This window comes from Lepidochelys olivacea (assembly GCF_965140295.1).
Source record: "Lepidochelys olivacea isolate rLepOli2 genome assembly, chromosome: 2".
Lineage (NCBI taxonomy): Eukaryota > Metazoa > Chordata > Testudines > Cheloniidae > Lepidochelys > Lepidochelys olivacea.
Genome location: NC_140412.1, coordinates 178,530,340 through 178,558,258, shown reverse-complemented (window position 1 = coordinate 178,558,258; position 27,919 = coordinate 178,530,340). Strand labels below are relative to the sequence as shown.

Sequence of the window (27,919 nt, the reverse complement as noted above, 5' to 3'; positions counted from 1 at the left end):
TGGGCCGTAGCCAGGCTGATCCCCATGATAGCTGGGATCATAACTCACTAACTAGGGTCATCATCCTTAACACAGATTTGTTCTCTTGTTTTGTAGAGTGTAACGTGTTTATGCTACAATATATGTTTGTAGTTGATAACAGTCACTTACATTTGAGTTATTTGACTGGATCTCTTTGGTATCCTGTAATTTAATTACTATATTTATATGTACTTATTTTTATAATTGTATATTATTAATGTAAGCAGAGTCTGAATGAGCTCTCCCCTGAGATCTAGTGATGAGCTATGGAAGAGGACTTCAGGAGCTGATCTTGTTTGCATGGGCATATCCACCCTGCCTAGGTGCTCAGCATGATGGGTTTGCTTGCCCAAATAGTCACTTTTGGCTGGTGTTGGATCCCCAGTCTCCTTGTTATTAGGGTAATAAAGGGTGGTTATCCTTGTTGTGTGAATCAAGGGCAGCAGAACTGTACTTGGCATACCCTGATTGAGGGACTCACTCTCAACTAAATGGCACTCACTTGGCAGGGGACATGGGTTCCAAAGCCCAGTGAGTTGAGTGAGGGTGGGGACAGGTACGTACCTGGTGGTGTGGACCCTTCTCAAGGGCTTTAGACACCATTTGACCCTTCCTCTCTCCACTGTGTAATAAAAGAGCTAATTTAGACACAATTGAGAGTCTTGTTACATACCAGAAAGCTGAAATCACTGATACCTCAGTCTAAGCGTTAGACCTGCTTTGGGACAGTTTCTCTGATGCAAGAGACTGCCCTGTGTGCATCAATAGTGAGGCTCTCCTTACTAACAGCTGAAATCACTGAGAACTGTGTTAAGTGGTGGGACCTGAAGACAACCTGGCGGATCAACGATTGGCTGGCAGGGCGGCCAGTGGATAGGCGCAGCAAACGACCAGCAGGGTGGCAGGCGGAAAGGACTGGTGTGTAATTGTCACTGGGTGGGGGCTTGAGCCAGTTTTGTGTAGTATTATTAAAAAGGAACCCCTAGGTACTGAACCTAGCCCTTGTTGCTGCCAACTCTGACTGGCAGAAGGGTTACATTAAAATATATATAATTTTTACAAAAGGGTGTTCGCTTTAAACCAAACCAATTCATATACATTCATGCTTATTTGCACTTTGAAGATTTGGCAGTGGTAATTGGCTGTGACAGGAATGCAGTAATTCTGCAATGCCTTTTGCCAATGTCATAATACTTAATATTGATGGGCCTAGGTGTGGTACTTAATTTGGTAAGCTGGAACTGCAGTTTGCCATTTGGTTTTCCTTTCTTAAAAAAAATCACTGTTTTGAATTCTTTGCTCATGTAAATGGGAAAATTCCTAGAATCATGGAAATGTAGGGCTTGAAGGAACCTCAAAAGATCATCTAGTTCAGCCTCTTGCACTGAGGTGGGACCAAGTATACCCAGACCTCCCTCTAACCTGTTCTTAAAAACTTCCAGTGACAGGGATTCCACAACGTCCCTTGGCAACCTATTCCAGAGCTTAACTCTCCTTAGTTTTTCCTGATACCTAAATCTCACTTGCTGCAGATTAAGCAGATTACTACTTGTCCTACCTTCAGTCGATATGGAGAATAATTGATCACTGTCCTCTTTTATAACATTCCTTAACGTATTTAAAGATGGTTATCAGATCCCTCCTCAGTTTTCTATTTTTAAGAGAAACTTTTAAACCTTTTTTAAACCTTTCCTTATAGGTCAGGTTTTTGAAATCTTTTATCATTTTTGTAGTTCTCCTCCGGACCCTCTCCAGTTTGTTCATACCGTTTTTTAAAGGGTGGCGCTCAAAACTGGACACAGTATTCCAGCTGAGGCCTCACCAGTGTCAACTAGAGCAGGGGTTCTCAACCTTATTCTTTTGGAGCTCCCCTCCCTCGCCCCAACATGCTATAAAAACTCTACGGCCCACCTGTGTCACAACAACTGTTTTTCTGCATATAAAAGCCAGGGCCAGCATTAGGGGATGGCAAGCAGGGCAGTTGCCGGGGGTTCCACGCTACAGGGGCCCTTGCAAAGCTATATTGATCAGGTTTCGGCTTCAGCCCCAGTTGGCAGGGCTCAGGGCCCCAGGCTTCAGCCCCATACAGTGGGGCTTTGGCTTTATGCCCTGGGCCCTAGAGAGTCTAATACTGACCCTGCTTGGCAGCCCCGCTGAAACCTGCTCGCAGCCCACCAGGACCCAAGACCCCTGGTTGAGAACCACTGAACTAGAGTTAGACAGTTACCTGCTGTATCTTAAATACAACACTTCTGTTAATATGCTGCATCACATTGTTGACTCATATTGAATTTGTGATATACTGTAACCCCAAGATCCTGTTCAGCCATACTACTGTTTAGCCAGTTATTCCCCATTTTGTATTTGTGCATTTGATTTTTCCTTCCTAAGTGTAGTACTTGTCTGTATTGAATTTCATCTTTTTGGTTTCAGACGAAGACTCCATTTTCTTAAGGTTGTTCTGAATTCTAATCTTGTCCTCCAAGCCCTCCCAGCTTGGTGAGATCTGCAGATTTTATAAACATACTCTTCACTGCATTATCCAAGTCATTAGTGAAAATATTGAATAGTAATGGATTCAGGACAACTTGGACCCCACTAGATACATCCTCCCATTTTGACAGAGAACCATGGATAACTGCTCTTTGAGTATGGGTATTTAACCAGTCATGCACCCACCTTATAGTATTTGTCACAATTTCAGGGTAACTGCACCTGTATTCCATCCCCACCCTCCATTGCTGTGGTTGGCTAAGACCAGCCACTTAGACTCCCAGCTCTTCAGCTATCAGCCTCTTTTGGCTAGAAACCCACATCTCTCTCTCATCTGACCAGGATTTTTCTAGGCTACACAATTCTCTGCCTACCCTTGATATTCACAGTAAACCAGACCACCTAGAAGCCCAGTGTCTGCGCTTTGCTTTCTTTCCAGAGGCTATCAACAGCATAATTGCATGCAGTTACAAATTACCACACAGCTTTTTCTAAGTAAGCATTTTTTTTCCTAAGATGAAAGCATTACAGAGAAAATGTACTAAAAACAAAAAAAAAAACATACATTCATGTTAAAAGCTTACCCGAGGTCACCCCAACTCCAGTCTTTGGTTCTGATAGGTGTCAGTCCTTCAAAACCCACATTTCCCTGTGTTTACAAGTTCATAACTGTCTCAGAACAATCACGAATAGTTCAGTCTTTCCTGTATTCATCTGGGGGCTTTGATATTGACCTCATGTAACAAATGATCAGCAGAGAATGGCCCCTTTTTCGGGGCATAGCTTCTACAGGCTGGGTTTTTGCATAGCTGGACGTGGGAAATTTGCATTCACCTCCTCTAGATATTCCCCAGAAAAACTACTTAACACTTTTTGTTCCAAAAGTTCATTCTTGTCTAGCACATTGTTCAATACAGTCCTCTGAACTCCCAGATCTCACCTGTGTCACATCTCTGCCCTTGAGTTGACGGGTTCTTTTCCCTGCTACTCAGAATCACAGGTTCACAGACAGACTCTTGTGTTGAAGAAGTATATCATTTCTGTTTCAGTAAGCTGTCAGTCTACCGAAACAGGGCACAGCATAGGGTTAAATTCAGGTGCACAGCCACATTCAGGTGCTCACGTTAAATACATTGTTACAAAGTTATTCATTATATAGTGTATGAACACTTTTCTGCCTAACACTAATATTAGTTTGCTAATTAAGTTGTTGACCTGATTGGACTGCTGACCAAGTTGTTTGCCTGACCAGGTTGCTGACCAAGCTTTTACCTGGCTATTCCCTTTCCTTGACAGACAAGCAGGCATCTTTTCACATGTGCAACACTTAAAATATACTATACTATAGGTTACATACAGTCCCTGCCCACAATAATACTAAAATATTCTTTTAATTAATACAATGGACCTCAGAGATACTTAAACTTAATTCAATAAGGTCTTCCAAGGATATTGCAGGAAATTGTCATATCTGTCATAGTAGCTTCATCTAGACTACATTTCCCTGGTGTACTTATGAGAACATCAGGTGGGACTGTGTAAAAAGTCTTACTAAGCCTTCAAGGTATATCACATCTACAGCTTCCCGCCATCCAGTAGGCTAGTAATCCTGTCAAAGAAGAAAATTAAGTTGGTCTGGTATGATATGTTCTTGACAAATCTATGCTAGCTATTACTTATCAGCGTATTATCCTCCTCTTGCTTACAAATTGTTTTGTTCCAGTATCTTTCCCTATGTCAAAGTTAGGCGGGCTGGTCTATAATTCCCTAGGTCATCTTTGTTCCCCTTTTAAAAATAGGTATTATGTTTGCCTTTCTTTGGTACTCCAGGACCTCACCCATTCTCTGAGTTCATGAAAATAGTTACTAATGGTTTTGAGGTTCCTTAAGTACCCTAGAGAGAATTTTGTCAGGACCTGCTGAGTTAAATACATCTAACTTCTCGAAATATTTTTTAGCCTGTTCTTTCCATATTCTGGCTTATATTCCTTCCCCTTTGTTGTTAATATTAACTGTGTAATCATCTGGTCAAAGTTAACCTTTTTATTGAAGACTGAAGCAAAATTGGCATTAAACAATTCAGCCTTCTTGATGTCATCCATTATTAGCTCAACTTCTCCACTAAGTAGTGGACCTACACTGTCTTTCTCTTTCTCTTAGGATATCTACAGAACTTCTTATTGCCTTTTATGTCCCTTGCTAGTTGTAACTCATTTTTTGCCTTATCCTTTCTGATTTTGTCCCTAATACTTGTGCCATTCTTTTGTACTGGTCCTTAGCAATTGGTCCAGGTTTCACTTCTTATAGGATTCCTTTGTGATTCTGATGTCATTAAAGAGCTCTTGATGGAGGCATAGTAGCCTTTTGCCATTCTTCCTATTTTTCCTTCACATTGGAGTAGTTTGCTCCTGTAATTTTGTCTCTTTGAGAAACTGTCAGCTCTCCTGAACACCTTTTTCCTTTAGCTATTTTTCTCTTGGGACCCTACCTACTAGTTCTCTGTGTTTGTTAAAGTCTGATTTTTCGAAGTCTGTTGTCCATATTCTGCTGCTTTCACTCTTTCCTTTTCCTTAGAATCATGAAATCTATCATTTCATGACCACTTTCACTCAAATTGCCTTCTACCTTCAGATTCATAACCAATTCTTCCCTGATAGTCAGAATCAAGTTTACAATTACTGTAACTCTGATTACTTACTCCACCTTCTGAAACTAAAAGTTACCCCTGCTACATTCCAAGAAGTTATTGGCTTGTTGTGTTTTGCTGTATTACTTTTCCAACAGATGTCTGAGTAGTTAAAGTCCCACTATGACTAGGTCTTGTGTTTTGGGGATTTCTGTTATTAGTTCTAGAAATGCCTCATCCACCTCTTCCTTCTGATTTGTTAGGTGGTCTGTAGTAGACCCCTAACATGGTGTCGCCCCTGTTTCCCCCTCCTTTTTCTCTTCCCCCAGAAACTTCCAACTGGTCTGCCTCTAACCTCCTTCTGAACCTCAGAATAGGTATATACAGTGGTGAGCTGGAGCCGGTTCACACGAGGGACAACCGGTTCTAAAAGGGTTTCTAAATTTAACAACCTGCCAAAAGTGGCGCCTTAGGCACCGACTCCGTGGGTGCTCTGGGGCTGGAGCACCCACTGGGAAAATTCGGTGGGTGCAGAGCACCCACCTGCAGCTCCTCTCCCAGCTCCATGCCCGGCCCCAGCTCACCTTCACTCCGCCTCCTCCTCCTCCCCTGAACGTGCTGCCTCACTCTGTTTCTCCACCTCCCCACCCCGGTTTCCTGCAAATCAGCTGTTTGCGCGGGAAGCCTGGGAGGGCTGAGAAGCAGGCAGCGGCTTCGCGCTCAGGCCTAGGGAGGCGGAGGTGGAGTGGAGGTGAGCTGGGGCGGGGGGGGGGGGGGCGGCGCAAGGAAGGCTACCCGCACTGCAGCAGGTAACCTGGAGGGGGAGGGGGACGGCGTGCAGTGGACGGCGTGCATCCCGCCCTAGCTCACCTCTGCCTTCCTGGGCCCGAGCGTGAAGCCGCCGCCTGCTTCTCAGCCCTCCCACGCTTCCTGCGCAAACAGTTAATTTGCGGCAAGCCGGGGGTGGGGGGGGCAAGTTCAGGGGAGGAAGCGGAGGTGAGCTGAGCTGAGCTGGGGCCAGGAGCGGGGTAGGGAGCTGCCGGTGGGTGCTCTGCACCCACCAAATTTTCCCTGTGGGTGCTCCAGCCCCGGAGCACCCATGGAGTTGGTGCCTAAGGAGCCACTTTTGATGTGATCAGTGGGGGGAGTGGCCAATACCCCACCCCTAGGAGCCAGAGGGACCTGCCGGATGTTTCCTGGGAGTTGCCCCAGGTAAGCACTGCCGGGACTCCCCACCTTGCCCCCTGGCAGGTCCCTCTGGCTCTTAGGGGCGGGGCAGGGCAGGTACCCACTACGGTGGCCCACGAGACCCTCCTGCCCGGTTCTGGAGGCAGTCAGGGGACAGGGGAAGGGGGGTGGATGGGGCAGGGGTCCTGGGAGGGGACGTCAAGGAATGTGGGGGGTTGGATGGGGCAGGAGTCCCGGGGGGGGGGTGCGCCACGACCCCTCGTGGGGTGAGGAGGGAACCGGTTGTTAAGATTTTGGCAGCTCATCACTGGGTATATATGTTCTTGATGTATAATGCAACACCTTCTCCCTTTTTTTCCTGCCTTTCAGACCAATGGTCCATGCGTTTCAGACTAATGGTCCAACTAGCCCAGTATCCTGTCTTCTGACAGTGGCTGGTTACAGAATGCTTCAGAGGGAATGAATAGAACTGGGCAATTATCCAGTGATCCCTGTCATCCCGTCCCAGCTTCTGACAGTCAGAGGCTTAGGGACACCCAGAGCATGGGGTTGCATCCCTGACCATCTAGGCTAATAGCCATTGGTTGACCTATCCACCATGGATTTATTTAATTCTTGTTTGAACCCAGTTATACCTTTTGGCCTTCACAACGTCCCCTGGCAATGAGTTCCACAGATTGACTGTGAATTGTGTGTAGAAGTACTTCCTTGTTTTTGTTTTTAACCTGCTGCCTATTAATTTCATTGGGTGAACCCCCCCGCCCCAGTTCTTGTGTTATGTGAAGGGGTAAATAACACTTTCCTATTCACTTTCTCCGCATCATTCATGATTTTATGGACTTCTATTATATCCCCTCTTTGTCGTCTTGTTTCCAAGCTTGAATAGTCCCAGTCTTTTTAATCTCTCCTCATATGGAAGCTTTTCCATACCACTACTCATTTTTGTTGCCCTTCTCTGTACTTTTTTCCTATTTTCTAATATATCTTTCTTTTTTGTGAGACGGTAACGAGAACTGCATGCAGTATTCAAGGTGTGGATGTACCATGGATTTATATAGTGGCATTATGATATTTTCTGTTTTATTATCTGTCCTTTCCTAATGGTTCCTAACATTCTGTTTGCTTTTTTGACTGCTGCTGCACATTGAGCAGATGTTTTCAGAGAACTGTCCACAGTGACTCCAAGAGCTCTTTCTTGAATGGTAACAGTTAATTTAGATCCCATCATTTTGAATGTATAGTTGGGATTATATTTACCATTGTGCATTGCTGTTCATTTATTAATGTTGAAGTTCAACTGCTATTTTGTTGCCCACTCACGCAATTTTCTGAGATCCCTTTGTAACTCTTGGCAGTCAAGGGACCTTGTCAAAGGCTTTCTGAAAGTCCAAGTACACTATATCCATTGAATCACCCATGTCCATTTTTTGACCCTCTCAAAGAATTCTAAGTTTGGTGATCTCCCTTTACAAAAGCCATGTTTCCTCTTCCCCAATCATGTGTCTGATAATGCTGTTCTTTGCTATAGAACTGTAGAATTCCTGAATAAGCCATTACCCCTCTACACCAATATTTGAGTCATAAGATTTATCTCACCAAGTTTCAGTGATGCCAGTTAAATCATAATTTAGCTTTTATATTAATATTTCCAATTGTTCCTATTTATGCCCCAGACTCCTTGCTGTTGTGTATAGAGATCTAAGCTGTTGAGCAGATTCTCCCCTCCTCACTGTTTTCCCTGTTGTTATGCCTGTGTCCATATTTAATTTTCCATTTGCCATCCCCCAACCTTTAGCCCTATGTTAAGGTTGCCTTTTCATGCTTATTTGTGAGCTTTTGTCACCTGCCCCACTTTGAACCTAGTTTAGGCCCCTCCTCACTAGGTTGGCAAGTTGGTATCCAAAGACGCTCTTTCCCTTCTTGGTGAGATGGACCTCATCTCTTCCAAGCAGTCCTCCTTCCTGGAACAGCATCCCATGGTTGAGAAAGCCATCCAGCGAGGTCATCTGCACAGCCATGTATTTATCTCCGGGTACACTTTTCCCTGCCTTTGGCCTTACTGATACAAGGGGCAAGAACACTACCTGCAGTCCCAACTCCTTCACCCTTGCTCTCAGAGCCTTGTAGTCACTGCTGATCTGCTCAGTAGTGCTCACATTGATGAGCGGCATAGAGTAGTGGTCAGAGGGGCAGATGAGCCTCAACCTTTTCATGATGTCGTGGATGCGGGCTCCAGGCAGGCAGCATAACTCCCAGGACATCAGGTCACGTTGGCAGCTGTATGCCTCCCTGCCCACCAGAAGGGAGTCCCCAGCCACCACTACCCTTCATCTCCTCATCTGGGGTGCAATGGACATGAGCTTCTTAGCCTTAGGAGGAGGTGGCTCCTCTTTCTCAGCCATTGGGGTCTGCTTATCACCTCCTGTCAACAGTACAGCATAGAACTTATTGACCTTAAATGATGAGGCACCTGGATGGGGAGTGGAGCACTGTCTGCTGCCTAAGGTGGCGAACAGCCAGTCTCCTGAGTGGCCAGTTCTGCTTCCTCTCTGGTGCTGCTATAGTCATCTATAGTTAGCTAGCATCCTCTGTCCCAGATGTTTTCACGTGTGTCCTGGTGATGAAATCCTCATGCTCCCGGATGCTACCCGGATGAACCACCTCTTCCTGCAGCTCTCTGACCTGCTTCCTGAGGGACTCCACAGATACCTCTCGCACGGGGTGGGTGGTTCCCCCTTCCTGGCTTTCTTTGGCAGGGACATTCAGGCTGTATTCCCAGCAAGTGAAGACCAAGATCTGAGTAGAAGTCTCCAGGGTCCAGATGCCTGTCTGGCAAGGTGCCCCACAGGTGCAGGCAGAGGAAGAGTTAGCAATATTGTTGGCACTGTACTGTTTTCCTCCCATTGCGGGTTCTTCTTTGTAGAATATCTGCAAGTTAAAAGAGGGAAACAAAAACAACCCCCCTGCCCCCAATCTCCATGTCTTCCTCCTCAGGTGAACTCTGCTAGCTAACTCCTTTAGTCTTCCAGCTGCCTTTGTGTAACCAGCCACATGTCTCTGTAGTAGTCTATGTACTCTAAATGTCAACAAATGCTGACGCTGTTGGACCAGTCAGGAAGTGATTCCCTGAGTCAAAATCATGCCACTGAGAATGCCCAGCGTCTCTCTCTCCAACATGATTAAATCTGGGGATTGTTAATTCAAGTGCCCCTACTAACTGCACTTTCTGTGGCAGCTCACAAAGGGAGAGGTTTTTCAGCTTGTCAGATCCCAAATTGTTTGTAACTGTATAGATCAAGATGAACACTTTGAATTTCTCCTAGAAGTTAATAAGTGGTCTAAGACATTCCCTGTCTGATAAAAACTAACAGATAGGCATCTTCATTCTCTACCAATTATAACTTCTGACTGATCTTCAGGTGTAGCCTTACATTGCAATAATTTAACCTAGAAGTCACAAAGGGAATGTATTTCAGAGTCGAAGTCTGGATATAACGGATAATTACAGGCTTCTGCAGATCCCACCCCTGACTTCAGGAGCAGAAGGGTGTAACATTTCCAAGTTTTGAACTTTTTCAATGAAGGGTTGGCCAGACCCTCAAAAATGGCAGCTGAAATTACCTGTGACCCTGAAGATCATTCGTGCAACCCAGTACCATCACTTCTGTTTTATCTGGATTAACTTTGCTGTCATCCATGCCCTAATTTCAGCATGCATTGAGAAAGCAAATAGACTGCTCATCCAGGTCTGCTTGTTTTCTGTGTACAGATAGCATCACAATCCAGATCAACTCACTTGCTCCCAAAATAGCCTCATACCTGTTGATCATATGGGTGAAAAAACTGAATCCTACGATACGCTGCACAAGAAATTGCTCAGTGAAGACAAGCAATTTCCACAAATCAACCTATGAGATCTCTTGGAAAATAGCAGAACCACTTGTAAGCTGGGGACTACAGGAGATTCCGCAAAAACCTTGTGGTCAACAGTGTCAAAGTTTGCTGATGAATCTGAAAAGAATCACTGTAGACACCTGATCTTAGTCCATTACGTGGATGAGATCATCAACCAATGAGAAAAAGAGCAGTTTCATGTCAAACTCAGCCCAAAAGTCTAACTGAAAGGGATCAAGAAAATCTGAGGTTTCTGTTTGGCTCCACGCTTGTCTGTCTACCATCGTCTTAATAATCTTACCCAATAAGGAAGATTAAAGACAGAGTGTTAGTTTCTGAGATTGTCAGCATCAAAAGATTTTCTGAAGAAGTGGTTAAAATTATAGATGGACAGCAACTTGACTTGCACTCAGAAGTGAATATAAAACCAGATATGTTTTGTCAAAGAACTATGGATAGCTACAGACAAAGACATCTGGGTACTCTTTCGAGATGTGCTCCTGATTTACAGTGTGACCTTGGAAATACTTAGACCTGGTCTACTCTTTAAAAAGTTTTACTGGCATAGTTGTGTCAATTAGGGGATGTGATTTTTTTTTTAACTGACATAGCTATGCTGGTAAAAGCCCTGCTATAGATGACGTTATGCCAGTATAACTTTGCTTATCTGCTGTAGCTTATGCTGATTCCCAGTATAAACACTTTTATACTGATAAAATTGCATCTTCGCTACAGTGTTTTGCTGGCATAGCTAGAATGGTATAACTATACTGGCAAGATTGTTCTACTGTAGACAAGGCCTCAGTCTGTATGCCTCAATTCCCCATCTGTAAAATGGGTCGAATACTGCTTAACTATATTTGTAAAGCACTTTGAGCTCTATGGATGGAAAAATCTTTGTTAATGCCTATTTTTTTCTTGTGTATATACATTTTTCCCCACTTCATTTTAAAATGGTATTTCGGTCTTTAAGTGCAGGAGTTAAAGATAAATGTTTTAAGTATTTGCAGTTGGCATTCTAAGCTTTCAGAGGGCATAATACCTTGGTTTCTAATTCCAGTGATTCCCCAGTTATTGGACATTAAAATAATATTGGATTTGAAATGGATATGGGAGAGGGAAGGCAAGATGGTAGTCAATAATATTTTAAAATTCTATATTTCTTAAAGTACTAGAGACCAATAAATATGAAATACTGTAGGAAAAAAATGGGATTCTCAATTTTAATATGGTTTAGGATGGATATGCAATAGGGGTAAGCATCTAATTCCCTGAAACTCCATATGAAAACTCCAGCCTAAATCATTAATTTTCATCTTACAAATGTTACTTTGACAGCTCACTCGATATTATTGATCCTTCCCGCTAGCACTGAGGCTTTGGTCTGGCAGTGCTTTTTCAGCACAAGTTCAGGATTTAATAGTGTGCATCCTGAATGTCTGACCAATGCCGTTTTTAAATCCCTGGTTAAAGATAAAGTAGTATTTTAAACCACAACAAACTACATGCAATAAATGGTAATGAGTCTGACTTAAAACCACAAATCAAGGAAATTTGGAGTCAAGGTTGAATTTTATGAACATCCATCCTTTGCTCACTATGTTGTGTCTACAGAATGGTATGTAAGATCATTTATTGTTTGAGAGACTTACAATTTGAAAGATTTGTAAAATAGGGCAGAGGCACGTTTGCAAGGTGGTTTGGGTGTTTCTGACTCTGCCTTTCCTCATTCTGTCTTTGAGTTAAATGGAGGATTTCAATCTTCAGCACTATTTAGTTTAAAAATCTCCTAGACCAGATTGTGAAAAGGCCAGATTGGAAAACACACTCATGTAAATTCTGTGTGAACTTAAGTGGGGTCTCATGTAAAAGACCTACTCATTTTTTTAACGAGATTGAGAGGAGCCTGGTTATCATTCCGATTCCTCTGCCTTCATGCAGCAGTCTCACTTAATGTGCTGCTGTTCTTGATTGGTCGACTGGCAGAGAAGCCTACAAAGCACTCAGCACCTCTTCCTAAAGGGTCTGTTTTAAGCAGGACCTTAAAGGTAATTGAACTGGCTGTGGCTTATTTTGTGAGTTTTGGATTGCTTGTGTTAGGATCTGGTTTCCACCTTGAAATGCCAGTCTGGCTGGCAGAACATGGGTTGCTTGAATCGTATTCAGTATTAAAATCTATTCGAAAGGTCAGTTTTTAATTCCAAACCCACTTGTAGAAAGCCAAGAAACAGAGGTGGGGGACAAAAATAATGAGCCAAACTTTGCTGTCAGTTACACCTGTATAATTTCAGATCAAATCAGTCAAGCGTCTACAGATTTACACTTGGGTATTTAAGAGCAGAATTTGGGAATTGCCTTCCAAATGATACTAAGACAACCCCAATTTTGACCAACCAGGTTTATATCTTATAATTGTTTACAGGGTCCAGGAACTATTTATTATTATTTGTATTGCAGTAGAACCTAGAGGCCCCAATCAGGATTGGTTCTTGTATGTATTTTATTTTTCAACATAAATGTTTCACTGGTTTTTGTTTTGTTTTTAAAGCAAAAAGAGCAATGTCATCAGGCCAAAACATCATGAGAAGTTCTAAAAAACCATTGTATGAGAGATAAAAAGGTAAAGAAACAGAGTTTGGTTTCAGGCTTTTGAGAGATTATTGTAAACATTGAGGAAAATATTATTTTAAAAATAGCTCAGCTGTGCCCTGTAAAACCAGTAAACTTCTGTTTTAATTCCCATATAAGTAGCAAATGGCTGCTGTGTGTGTGCGTGCGTGCGTGCGTGCGTTTTTTTCTTAAATATTGCTTACTGTATAAGACCCTGTTTGCTTAATTTCAACCTAACTGAATTTTTATGGCCATGCCATAAACCTCCTGTAAATAGAGGCTTAAATGGAAATGCTGACATAACCTTAATTACATTGGCTCCAGCACGATACTGTGATTAAAGTTTATTTACTTTGCATATGCATGTGTGTCTGTGTGTGTGTGTAAATTCATTGTTGAAAAGCTAATGGAAAACTAATGTGGCAATGGAGAATGTGATCCTGTGCAGAGTGTTTTATTTCTTGGCCATCGAAAACAGTTGGTGCATGTTTACAATATCAAAGAGCTTATTTTTAATTTAGGCATGTTAATAATTTAGAAATCATTGTGAAACTGAACAGGTTTCCCACTTTTAAGCTGTTCACTGTTCTTTCATAAAGTGTTTATACCTGGCAGCGCTCTACTGTGGCTGGTGAATTTAGTAGTATATTCCATTAGAATTGGGAAAAGGGGAAAATCTGCTGCATGAACATGAGCTTCTCTATCTAATTTTATAGTTGGGCTGTTGTATTTTTCTTTTTGGATGAACGAAATATTTTAAAAAAAGCCAACAGATTTCTCCCCAAAGTGGTTGTACAGCTTAAAACCAGATATACAGCCCAAAACATATCTCCATTGCATCAATAATACTATTATAAAGTAACCTTTATGAAATTCTCCTCAGTGAGCAGTTTTCCTAACTGACATGTTTATAATACTGAGGAAGTGACTGAGATAAATCATTTAGGGCATTGAAAATTAATTTAGTAAACAGTATGTTACAACTCTTTTGTGTGCAAACTTTGAACTCTAAGAAAACTGCCCATAAGACACATATTACAGAAGGCAATGGGATTGTCTCACTTTCTACTTCCACATTTTCTTTGAAATTATTTGTCTTGGTAGCACCACATTTAATCTCTGCTGTTGCTAGAAATGGGCCTGAACTAAAACCTCAGATCTTAGGCAGTTCAGGTCTGTATCTGAGCTGTCTGACTCACACATGTCGGGTTATGACATGTGCAGTGTCGCCAACTCTTGTGATGTTATTGTGACGCTCATGATATTTACTGTTTTTCTTAAAGCTCCTGGAGCAGAGAATCTCAGCTTTAGTTAAATAAACAAATAACACTCATAGTTGTGGAGACATGCTTCAAAATGTGAACCCGGTAAATCCTAAACACTCAGAACCCAAGAAGTCAAGTAAAAAGAACCCCAAATGTATTTGTTTTATAAAATCTCTTAATTTGTAAGCCAGTTCCTGAATATTTTTGTGGACTTGACTCATGATTTTTGAATGTTTGGGGCTGGCAGTACTGCATGTGCATTTTGGAGATAGAAACAGAAAGGAACATTAAAAGAGGCTTTGGTTGGACAACTTGATTGAGAGCTTGAAATCAGTGGTTCCTCTCTCTTTTTTTCTTCTTGTTCTTAGTAAATGTGCTTTCATTCTGAATACAAGTGATCCATCCACCTGAGTGTAGTAGTTTTGTAGTATCTATAGTCATACCCTCATAGGATAAAACATTGACACTTGTGTACACCAACTGTTATGTCACATGTAATCTTTACTACTGTTAAAACTTTACTGATGTTTACATTACAAAAAAGGGATAGATTGATTTTAAGTTTCTTTCTCTAAATTGTGCATGTCTAAAAATAGAGACAAATGTGACAGTGGTGCAGGGTGGTGGGAAGCTTGGGGCAAAGGGCGAACCAAACCTAGTATTTACAAGGATTTTAATTTTACAAGATGATGTTTGTGCAGAATATACTTTAGGCAAAAATGTAGGACTTGATTTTCACAGGTTCTGAGCACCTGCAGTTCCCATGGACTTCACTTGGAATTGTGGTAGTTACTAACTCTGGATAAACAGGTGTATCAAGCTGGACGCCCAAAGATTGAGGCCCATAAAATTGGTGCACTCTTACAAAAAGGTGGGCCTGAGTGGCTTGCCAGTGGCTACACAGCAACTGGATCTGATTCTCAGCGAGTAAGGCCTCCTTATTCTCAGTGCTATGCTTAATCCAGGAAACTATCCTGGTAGCTGTGATCTGACACAATAGTTTGTGCTGGGATATGGCAGTGGAGTGGGAACCAAGTGGTGCATTTTAAGAAATCTAAAGAGGAAAAAGGTAAGTTCTTTGTTTATATGCTGAATGCCCTGTTTTAGTCTGCTAAGTGAGGGCATTCAGCATACATTGCTCAAGTCTGTGAAATTTACATTTTTTATTTTGGCTGTTTGCTTTTACTAGAAGAGAGCACAATGTAGGCAAATGGTTTCAAACTGTGTGGTCCATATAATTTATACATACTGCTCAGAACTACCATTAACCAGATTTCTTGGTCTCATTCCCATTTGTTACAGTGTAATTAGGTATCACTTAGCAGCAAGAATGGTGCCCTTTCCATAAAAGAGAAAGAAGGGAGCTCCTTGATGCTGAAGTATAGTTGAAACTTTCATTCAAAGAAATGTGTAGAGGTGTGGAAAAGATGTGGCAGGTTTACCCCATTTTGAAGGGCTACCGTAGTTCTGGATCAGTTATTGTCTGAAGTGAGACTGAGAAACTTCTGCTCTGTAATAACTTTTGGAAATGAAGTTGGATGGGGGGAGAGAGGAAAAAGAACACACACTGTAGAGCCTTTCGGCTGGCAGCTGAAAAATGCTCCCGCATAGATCAGCCAACTTCTGAATACATCATCTTCTTGTTAATTGCAGCCTTTACATGGCACTATGACTGGAGAGTACTAGTCCGTAAATGACCTACGCTTCTTTGGCTGAAATACTGCAATGGGAACTTAAAACTGCAGTTGGAGACAGCTTCTGCGATAAATTAAAGGCAAAATGGTAATTTTTCCATGATCCAAATCACTAGAAACCAGATTCTCAAAGGAGCCTCCAAAATTGCAAAATTTGTGAGCACACGCACTTACACCAGTCAAATGCTGCATTCGTGCACACAGCAACTGCCTCTTACTGAGGCTATGTCTGCACGACCACTTATGCCAGTATAATTTATGTCTCTTAGGGTGTGAATAAGCCAGCTCCCCAAGTGACATAAGTTACATTGACCTAAGCGCCGGTGTGGGGAGAGCTATGTCAGCGGGAGAGTTTCTCCTGCTGAAATAGCTGCCACAGCTCGTTGGGGGTGGATTATTTAAGTCAACGGGAGAGCTCTCTCCCGTCAGCATAGAGCAGCTACCCTCAAAAGCTTACAGCGGCGCAGCTACAAGCTCTTTAATGGAGCCATAGTTTAAGGCAGGGACTGTCTCTTACTATGTATGTAGACAGTACCTAGCACGATGAAGCCAGGATTTCAATTTGGGCCTGTAATACCCAATACAAACTGTAATACAAATAATAAATAATTAATACTGGCTGGCTCAGATTTATCCTGGGCAAGTAGTGTAGGTCAGAAGGGGAAGACCCTTTGAGGATCTGTTTGGGATTTGGGATACTGTCCACTCCTTCCATCGAGGGGGTCTTTCCCTGTTTGTCTATTTAGTGCGAAGCCTTATGGTCTTGTTTGGACTTACTAACCCTAAACAACCAGATAGCATTGGTTGTAAAATACCTTTCTTCCGCTTTCATCTTGCTAGGAACCTTGCCCCTTCTATCTCTGATGAAGATTTGACCACAGTGGTGCACGTGTTTCTCATCTCTAAACTGGATTATCCTGATTTACCGTACTCAGTGTTGTCTGTGGAAGCACTGCTATGAACCCAGCTGGTGCAACAGGATAGGCTGCAGTAACGTATGTCTTCCTCATCCTCCTTTCCTTCATCTGTCTCCTAATCTGCTTTCAGTGTCACTTTAAGGCTTTGTTCCTGATTTTTAGGGCCATCAGTGGACTAAGATGCCCCTACATCTGTGACTGTATCTACATCAGTCATTTATAGTCAATGGGACTTAAATATGTACTTAAGTATTGTCCTGAATAGGGACAGATTGAAGCATGTAGTTAAGTGCTTTCCGTTGTAAGAACTTTATATTTAGTAATAGTAACTAATAATTTCATAAAAATGTTAAAAAAAATCCCAGTACAATCATGTAGGTATCTCTGTCTTAAAAAGTGAAAGGTACAAACAAGTAACAGTTAATAATGGTCAATCACCCAAGAGTTTTGGTGGTTTGGTTCAGGACAGCATGCAAAAATTAAATGTTTATCTAAACTTACCCTAACTGTTTTGGTCTAGAAATTGTCTTGAAATGCCTTAGAAATAGCAATGAAGGCACACCCATTCTCACAATACACCCCTACTTCTCCATCCAAACAAAACTTTTGTGTGTGTGTGTGTGTGCAGGAACTACAGAGCTCACAGGAAGGAAAACAATCAGCACCACCAACACCACCACAACAGCTAACTAACCACTTTGACCTCTGTATTTTGGGTGCAGTTAAAGTATTGATTGAATACTTTCGTTTTTCTTTTAATTCAACCATCTTGTCCCTCTCTAGTAGTAGTTAATATCTTTTGGTTCCTTAAGCCCAACAGATTTGTTTGTAGAAACCAACACCAGATAAGAAACATTTGTAAAGATATTTTCCTTATCTATGACTGTTGCTGTACATCATTTTGTTGAAATGTATGAAGGGGCCAAGAAACACAGTAGACTTAGATACCATAGATAGACATGTTCTCTGGTTAAATTCCTCACAAGTAACTGATACATTTTGAAAGGCCACTGGAAGACAGTAGTGGAAGGACTGGTTAGTTCTGACTAGAACTCGTCAGCAAGTCTGCACCCACACCGTCACTACAATGATTCAGTCAGAAATGGTTCAGACTGAACTGGTATTGAATCCTGAACATATAGTCTATGTAGCCATTTGGAGCATGCTTGTAAACCATTTGAAACATCTTGTGTATGGATACAAAGTGTGTTACATGTTTATATGTGGTTATTTATTTTATTTTATTTTTTGGTATAGTAAATATTTCTAGCATAAACCACCTTTTAGGGTCAGATTCTGAAAGGTGCTGAGTGCTTGCATGAGTACCTGTAATTTAAGTCAATGGGAGTTGTGGATACATGCACATTACTTTTAGGATTTGGCCTTTAACTTACGTGTGTTGATGAAATGTGCTCTGTAACTATTTCACTGAACATACAATCTCCTTCCTGATAGATTGTTTGCATAGAAGCCTCTCAGACAGTGCAGAGAAACCATGCATTTGGATGTCCCATCTTCCATCTCTATTGCTTCCATGAATAAGCTGTGAAATAATTTTCTTGTCTATATTTTAGTAATTTTGTGCTTTTTGTCTTTACCTACTATATGCCCCAGAGTTCAGGACACTTAGAATAGCAGTTTGCATGTAATTCGTGTCATGCTGTCAGGTATCCTACCAGAAGCCTTCACTCTTCCAAAAATAGGGGAGGAAAAAAGACTTTTGCCTTGTGTGCCTTGTATGAAATGCCTTTTATTGCACTAATTTGAAATGATTCGATGTGATGGACAGCAGTTTATCAAAACAAAATCTCATTAAAGTCTATTTGCACTTCGCCCTGAATCTCCTTTGTATAATACGATAGTAAAGCTTTCTGTGACCAGGCGGTAACCTGCGGTAACCTGCGGTGTGTGTACATTTATGAGCGATGAATAAAACCATTGTTATCATTCTTAAATGTTGGCATCAATGCTGTGCTAATAACATTTGAAAGTTTCTGCTTTATCAGCAACAATGACTGGCAAATAATCAGCTATTTTGTAATGGGACGCTCAGAAATAGCTGCTGAAGGAAGTTGAGTAAGCTTCATGCAAAAAGACACTGCTGCATTTATGATGATACTATTTTTGTTGAGTAAGGATGACATGACTGTTGTTTTTGCTTTTTAAATATACAATGCAATTAAGAATGATCAGTTTTCCCACACATACCACAAAGCCACTGAAGCATAAATGCTAATGACCAGACCCCTTACATTTTGAGTGACTTCCGCCATTTTGGCAGCTTACGGGTATGAATGCATGTTTAATACTGCTGTGTGGCTTGTCATGTGACTGCAGTTCTTACAGAGATTGCATGTGCCTCAGAGGTAATTGCTAATTAGTACTAAATTCTTTGTTTTAAGCCATAATGCTGATTTTGAGAATATTTTGGAATATGTATTTCTAGCAGTTGTGTCACCTTTCATGCAATATGTACCTTTTTAATGAGAAAAGTTCTTTCCATGTGTATGTACATATTCTGTATGTAATAATGGTGGCACCAGTGGAGACCTCAGGATTAGAAATTGCAAAGCACGAAGGTTCGTAGAAGAATTTGTAATTTGCATTAATAGAGAAATAGTGTGTGATGATATAAATAAAAATGACTGGGTTCTATACACACAAAAGAGCACACAGAAATTAAACATTAACTTGTGTAATGTGTATGTGGCCAATTTTTGAGTATATAGCATCAATGAAGAAATATTGCTATTTGGACCAAGACATGACTGAAATAGACTCATCCTGTCTCCTGAAGAGAATTTTTTTTATAGTGACAGTAGTATTGGACACAATTACTGCTAGAAAAGTCAGAATCTTAATTATTTATACTTTTTTGTATGCAAAAAAGTGGTTAAATATTGCTAGGTTAGTCTTCGATAACTGCTGTAGTGTTTCTTTTAGACTAAAATCGGCATAAACAAATGTTTACATAATAAATGTTAAGGAACCCTTTAGCCTTGCATAATTATTTTCTATGTTCTTCTTCCCAAAGTTTCTCTGTGTTCCTTGTCTCTGTCTCAGTCTGAAAATGCAGTAAAAACAGTTATATATATTCTGCATGCCTGTATATTTTTATTAGTTTTGGGCCAAATCAACAGGGGTTTTGAATGCTTGCGAACAAGTAAGCCTATAGGATTTGGCCCTCATTTTCTAAGTGAGAATCTTACAGTCAAGTGGCTAATTATCCAACTGGAAAATTGCTTTCATACTTTTCGCTTTGAACTGTATAATTCTTTCTGCTAGGAAGTGCATTTTATAGAGACATTAAGCAAGTGTTGTTCTAAATGTAGCTTACCGTCACTTGTGTGTCAGCAGGTTAGGCTTTGTCTACACACAAAAATTATAACACTTTAATTATACTGTTATAGTTAAAGTGCTACACAGTCTGGAGAGTGGATGCAGTTACAGTGATATAAAAGAGCCTTATGCTACTATAACTGGTTCCTCTGTGTGGAGGGGAATAAGCTATACCAGGATAAGGCACCTGTATAACTCGATCTGCACTAAGGGTTGTACTGATTTAACTAATTTGGTTTAAAAAAAATCACCCCTCCAACTAAAATAGTTTATACTGGTATAAAAACTGTGTAAACCAGACCTTAATGTTGCATATGAAAATTGCTCCCTAAGAACATATACTGAAATTTGCCCCTGTGCATTAAACCAGCAGAAGGCCTATGTACCATTTAAGCCCCAAGTTTGTGCTAGTCCTCTGCATAGAGGTCATATCCATTGTGAAAAAGGGTTTTCCACATACTTTCACAAATCATAGATGTAACTCAAACGGTTTATAGCCAAGTTACATATCTTTGTACGAAGGAGAGGAGTAGCAGGTAAAATAAATCTGTTTGCATTGTCAGCCTTTAAAAGAAGACCTGCCAGAACGGGGAAAAAATCAAAGGACCTTCTTTAAATTACTGATTTTTTTTCTCCATGGATCACTTTGAACTGCTTTTATAAAACCATAAATTGAATCTGAACATAATGGTTCACTTGAGAAAGACCTTTGGAAATTCATTACAGGGTCAGAACTTGAAAGATAGTCTCATGCAGTATATTTTAGTCATCATTTGACATCTCTGTTTGTTTTTGTAGGCTTTCAAAACTAAGGATGGCTACCTGGTGGTGGGAGCTGGGAATGATCAGCAATTTGTCACCGTGTGCAAGGTAATGATGTTTAAGATTGACAATGTGTGGTATTTGCACGACGTTAGTCTTTCAGCTCTGTAAAGAAAAGCAAATAGGAATAACTATTTTTTAATGTTGCATGTTCTGAACATGGTTACAGTGGATTAATAGCATGATTTTCAGGGATGCTCAGGACCCAATAGCTCCAGGTGATGTCCGTGGGAGTTGTGGGTGCTGCATGCATTTGAAAACCAAGCCATAAGGTTTGGAGGGGTCTAAATTAATCAGAAATACTCCTAGCCTTGTGAGTAGTGAGCATCATATAAGGGCATGTCTTCACTAGCAGCAGCGCTTTAACGTGACTTGGGTAGTTGCGGCATAGCGCTGGGAGACCACCTCCATGAGGAGAATAGCTACCAGCACTGGGAGTGTGACTCCCAGTGCTGGTTTTTTCACACCCCTGAGCGAGAAAGTTGCAGTGCTGTAAAGTGCCAGTGTAGACACACCCTGAGTCACACACTTGGGCCCCTGTAAACAACAAAGACCAGACGAGTTGTGTCATTCAATCCATGCTCAATACAGCCATGAGCATGCTACAGGTGGGATTTTCAGCTAGAGATGGGGGAATCTTGAGACATTCCACTGATAGTATAGTGCAGATTCCTTTGGAACACAGTTTAGTTTGTGTGAAAGCCAACAAATATTGAAAAAGGGGCATCGTCACCCTTTATAGGACTGTGGGCCCAGTTCAGCAAGGCAGTTCAGCATTTCTGTAACTAACTTTAAGCATGTGACTTCAATGGGATTACTCATGTGTTTAAAGTTATGCATGTTTCAGAGTAACAGCCGTGTTAGTCTGTATTCGCAAAAAGAAAAGGAGTACTTGTGGCACCTTAGAGACTAACCAATTTATTTGAGCATAAGCTTTCGTGAGCTACAGCTCACTTCATCAGATGCATACTGTGGAAAGTGTAGAAGATCTTTTTATACACACAAAGCATGAAAAAATACCTCCCCCCACCCCACTCTCCTGCTGGTAATAGCTTATCTAAAGTGACCACTCTCCTTACAATGTGTATGATAATCAAAGTGGGCCATTTCCAGCACAAATCCAGGGTTTAACAAGAACGTCTGAGGCGTGGGGGGGGGTAGGAAAAAACAAGGGGAAATAGGTTACCTTGCATAATGACTTAGCCACTCCCAGTCTCTATTCAAGCCTAAGTTAATTGTATCCAATTTGCAAATGAATTCCAGTTCAGCAGTCTCTCGCTGGAGTCTGGATTTGAAGTTTTTTTGTTGTAATATCGCAACTTTCATGTCTGTAATTGCGTTACCAGAGAGATTGAAGTGTTCTCCGACTGGTTTATGAATGTTATAATTCTTGACATCTGATTTGTGTCCGTTTATTCTTTTACGTAGAGGCTGTCCAGTTTGACCAATGTACATGGCAGAGGGTCATTGCTGGCACATGATGGCATATATCACATTGGTGGATGTGCAGGTGAACGAGCCTCTGATAGTGTGGCTGATGTTATTAGGCCCTGTGATGGTGTCCCCTGAATAGATATGTGGGCACAGTTGGCAACGGGCTTTGTTGCAAGGATAGGTTCCTGGGTTAGTGGTTCTGTTGTGTGGTATGTGGTTGCTGGTAAGTATTTGCTTCAGGTTGGGGGGCTGTCAGTAGGCAAGGACTGGCCTGTCTCCCAAGATTTGTGAGAGTGTTGGGTCATCCTTCAGGATAGGTTGTAGATCCTTAATAATGCGTTGGAGGGGTTTTAGTTGGGGGCTGAAGGTGACGGCTAGTGGCGTTCTGTTATTTTCTTTGTTAGGCCTGTCCTGTAGTAGGTGACTTCTGGGAACTCTTCTGGCTCTATCAATCTGTTTCTTCACTTCCGCAGGTGGGTATTGTAGTTGTAAGAATGCTTGCTAGAGATCTTGTAGGTGTTTGTCTCTGTCTGAGGGGTTGGAGCAAATGCGGTTGTATCGCAGAGCTTGGCTGTAGACAATGGATCATGTGGTGTGGTCAGGGTGAAAGCTGGAGGAATAGGAATAGCGGTCAGTAGGTTTCCAGTATAGGGTGGTGTTTATGTTAACATCGCTTATTAACACTGTAGTGTCCAGGAAGTGGATCTCTTGTGTGGACTGGACCAGGCTGAGGTTGATGGTGGGATGGAAATTGTTGAAATCATGGTGGAATTCCTCAAGGGCTTCTTTTCCATGGATCCAGATGATGAAGATGTCATCAATATAGCGCAAGTAGAGTAGGGGCGTTAGGGGACGAGAGCTGAGGAAGCGTTGTTCTAAGTCAGCCATAAAAATGTTGGCATACTGTGGGGCCATGCGGGTACCCATAGCAGTGCCGCTGATTTGAAGGTACACATTGTCCCCAAATGTAAAATAGTTATGGGCAAGGACAAAGTCACAAAGTTCAGCCACCAGGTTAGCCGTGACATTATCGGGGATAGTGTTCTTGACGGCTTGTAGTCCATCTTTGTGTGGAATGTTGGTGTAGAGGGCTTCTACATCCATAGTGGCCAGGATGGTGTTATCAGAAAGATCACCGATGGATTGTAGTTTCCTCAGGAAGTCCGTGGTGTCTCGAAGGTAGCTGGGAGTGCTGGTAGCATAGGGCCTGAGGAGGGAGTCTACATAACCAGGCAATCCTGCTGTCAGGGTGCCAATGCCTGAGATGATAGGGCGCCCAGGATTTCCAGGTTTATGGATCTTGGATAGTAGATAGAATATCCCAGGTCGGGGTTCCAGGGGTGTGTCTGTGCGGATTTGATCTTGTGCTTTTTCAGGGAGTTTCTTGAGCAAATGCTGTAGTTTCTTTTGGTAACTCTCAGTGGGATCAGAGGGTAATGGCTTGTAGAAAGTGGTGTTGGAGAGCTGCCGAGCAGCCTCTTGTTCATATTCCGACCTATTCATGATGACAACAGCACCTCCTTTGTCAGCCTTTTTGATTATGACTTCAGAGTTGTTTCTGAGGCTGTGGATGGCATTGTGTTCTGCATGGCTGAGGTTATGGGGCAAGTGATGCTGCTTTTCCACAATTTCAGCCCGTGCACGTTGGCAGAAGCACTCTATGTAGAAGTCCAGTCTGCTGTTTCGACCTTCAGGAGGAGTCCACCTAGAATCTTTCTTTTTGTGGTGTTGGTAGGAAGGTCTCTGTGGATGAGTATGTTGTTCAGAGGTATGTTGGAAATATTCCTTGAGTCGGAGATGTGGAAAATAGGATTCTAGGTCACCACAGAACTGTATCATGTTCATGGGGGTGGAGGGACAGAAGGAGAGGCCCCGAGATAGGACAGCTGCTTCTGCTGGGCTAAGAGTATAGTTGGATAGGATGACAATATTGCTGGGTGGGTTGAGGGACCCATTGCTGTAGCCCCTTGTGGCATGTAGTAGTTTAGAAAGTTTAGTGTCCTTTTTCTTTTGTAGAGAAGCAAAGTGTTTGTTGTAAATGGCTTGTTTAGTTTTAGTAAAGTCCAGCCACGAGGAAGTTTGTGTGGAAGGTTGTTTTTTTATGAGAGTATCCATTTTTGAGAGCTCATTCTTTATCTTTCCCTGTTTGCTGTAGAGGATGTTGATCAGGTGGTTCCACAGTTTCTCTGAGAGCGTGTGGCACAAGCTGTCAGCATAGTCTGTAGGGAATGTAGATTGTAATGGATTTTTTACCTTCAGTCCTTTTGGTACGATGTCCATCTGTATGCATTTGGAAAGGAAGATGATATCTGTCTGTATCTGTACAAGTTTTTTCATGCATTTGATAGATTTCCACTCCATACGGCTAAATGCAGTGCCTTGCATAATGACAGGTTTCAGAGTAACAGCCGTGTTAGTCTTTATTCGCAAAAAGAAAAGGAGTACTTGTGGCACCTTAGAGACTAACCAATTTATTTGAGCATAAGCTTTTGTGAGGTACAGCTCACTTCATCGGATGCATTATGCATGTGCTCATATACCTCACTGAATCTGGGCCTAAGAAAAATACATCCATTTTCTACCTCCTGTTTCTATTGAAAGTTCCCAGGAGAATCTTAGATTAACTTTTGAGATCTCAAACCTTTTATTACCTGTCTTTAAACACAGTTCCTCCCACCCCCAATGAATAAATTTGAAAAAAAAGAAAAGAAAGCAAAGTTATTCTATCTAGAGAGTAGTTTGTGCCATGGCACAGTGTTAAAGACAGAAGAACATGACTAAAATCTAGCTGGCACAAATGGTGGATTATATGTGATATAGAGACTGTTTGGTTTTTCATTATCATTTTTCTCTTTTCTCCCCTCTGCTCCTTTAGAATAATAGAATTGTAGGGCTAGATGGGACCTCCAGAAGTCATCTAGTCCATTCCCCATATTGAGGCAGGACGAAGTATACCTAGACCATTGATGACAGTTGTTTGTCTATCCTATTCTTAAAATCCTCCAGTAGCGGGGATTCCACATTTTCTTCGTTTGTTTGTGAGAAAATCACATGGGACTATATCGAAAGCCTTACTAAAATCAATGTATATCACATCTGCTGTTCTACTGGGACAGTAACCCTGTCAAAGAAAGAAATTAGCTTGGTTTGGCATGATTTGTTCTTGACAAATCCAAGTTGGCTATTACTTATCACCCTGTTATCCTCTAAGTCAGTGGTGGGCAACCTGCAGCCTGCGGGCCGCATGCAGCCCATCAGGGCAAGCTGATTGCAGGCCACAAGACATTTTGCAGATGTTGATCCCCCAGGAATGGTGAACCGCAGCCACTGGGAGCTGCGGGGGGGCCGTGCGTGCGTGCAGTCAATGTCCTCAAATGTCTTGCGGCCTGCAATCAGCTTACCCTGATGGGCTGCAGGTTGCCCACAACTGCTCTAAATGCTTACAGATTGATTGTTTGATAATATGTTCCATTATCTTTCCAGGTATTGCATTTAGGCTGAGTGGATTATAATTCATAGATAGATTCCCCGGGTTCTCTTTGTTTCCTTTTAAAAGATAGGTATTATGTTTGCCCTTCTTCAGTCTTCTGGAATCTCACCCATCCTCCATGAGTTCTTGGAAATAATCACTAATGGTTCTGAGATTGTTTTGCCCTCAAGTGCCCTAGGGTGAATTTCATTCAGGCCCAGCTGACTTGAATACATCTAATTTATCTAAGTATCCTTTAGCAAGGTTTTCCCTATTTTGGCTAGTGTTCCTTCCCGCTTATTTACAGTCTCCTTTTTGTTTGTCACTTTGCTCACTCTCTTGGCTCCTCTTTTAGTCTGTTTTTGTCATTGCTTGTTCATTGCCCTTTTTGAGTCTTTTATAAGCAGAATGCAAAACTAGTAACATCTGGGTTGGAGTCAAACTTCTGAACCTATGATGTTTAAATGGGTTAGAAATTAGGCTTACAAAGTTGCCACATTCCTACTATAAAGGAGCACACAAACATAAAGTTTATTACCAATTTAGTCAATTTTAAATTAGTGCTTTGTGAACATCTACACGTTCAATTTGAATTGATTGATTCAATGTGAATCCAAAAGCTTGGATGTTTATCCTAAGACTTATGAAGACCTTTTTGGGCTGGCAATCTCATTAGATCGGGCTTCATCACAAGACTTCCATTATTTTCCTGCTTTGACTATATTGGACTAATAATTTGCACTTCTATAGTGCCTCATATCTAAGTATCTCGAAGTGCAAAGCAGTCACAATTATCTGAAATTCACTTAGCCAAAACCCCTTATACTTAAAAACTGGGTCTTATTTCCCTTGAATTCCATGTAACTGTAGCTGAACCTGGCCCAGGTTCCTGCTTCCTCTTGCTTGGGTTTGTTCTCCTGGTCGCAGACAGCTGGCCAACTTCCCCAGGGTTGGCCAGCTCAACAGGTTTTCAGCACACAAGTTTCTATGATTTTGTAATCTCTTCATCACTGTAAAATGTATAAGCCCCATGGGGAAGATGGATGACTGAATAAGCCAGCTCTTCAGAGTTTAGGGTGACCAACAGAGCTGAGTGAATAATTGATTTTTCAGTTTGGTAGCTGAACTGAAAAATCTCCACCACCACACCCCGCCCCCCCCGCCCTCCAATTTTTTTGATTTGGGTCAACCTGAAATGGTTCATTTTCAGTAGTCATTTTTTGTGTTTGGCTATGCTTAACCAGCATTTTACTTTTTAAAAAATAAATGAGTCAATATGCGTCATTTCAAAGGTGTTGAAATGAAATGTTTTGCCGTTAAAAAAAATCATTTTTTCATCTGAAACTGTTTACCAATTTCAACCAGAATTCACTAATAACTTTGGTTGATCTTAAACTTTATTTTTCGATGAATAATTTGTCTGAAAAATGTTGTCCAGCTCTAGTGACCAACAGCAGTACCACTTCTCTCAGTCTAATTGTCCAAGAAAAGGGAGCTGCATTTGAGGGTGCCTCTCTGCATCTCGAGAGAGTGGGGGAACTTTGTCTTTATGAAATGTCAGTCTTTAAAGAATTATACATTGAAGTGCTGTGTTGCTGGCCATCCTTGAGTAAGTTGTCATGGCTTTCTCTAATAGGGGAGCTGGTTCAGGAGGCATTGAAATCTGTGTTCAGAGTCAGGAGGCGCTGGAGACCCTGAACATAGGCTTCTAGCCTGCAGACTTCAAACCTAAGCAGGTCCCATAATTAGTCAAGATCCCAGTTACTCAAAGGTTTTGGAGTCTGCTGAGACCTTTGAATAATCACGGTTATACTATATTACTTAAATCTAACAACTTAAATCTAATAATAAAATAGGTAAGGGCAATAGAGGGATCAATCCACCCACTTCTAGTTGATACGTGACAGGTGTTTAATGGTGCACAGCAAAGCTACACAACAGTTTAAGGCAGGAAGATTAAAATTAAAAAAGAGGACTTCAACCAGCTTAAACAGTAAGGGGAATTTAGATAAACGTCATGTAAATTACCTTGTTGCAACTGAGCCATAAAACCAGGCTTACTTCTATGAAAAGTGCCATGAGAACTTCAATTGTAACATATGCTCCAGATCTTGGTTTTATATCCCACCCTAAAAATATAAATACTA

General features: G+C 41.6%; 1 protein-coding gene across 5 annotated transcripts in view; it reads left to right on the top strand.

Annotated features, from left to right (window-relative positions):
- The window catches only part of SUGCT (succinyl-CoA:glutarate-CoA transferase), a 485,165-nt gene that overhangs the window by 178,000 nt on the left and 279,246 nt on the right, over positions 1–27,919 (top strand). For all 5 annotated transcript variants that reach the window (XM_084621188.1, XM_084621190.1, XM_084621191.1 and 2 more), the window contains one exon: positions 20,846–20,917. In XM_084621188.1, coding sequence (XP_084477314.1) covers positions 20,846–20,917 — 72 coding nt within the window. The remainder of the gene's footprint in view (positions 1–20,845; positions 20,918–27,919) is intronic.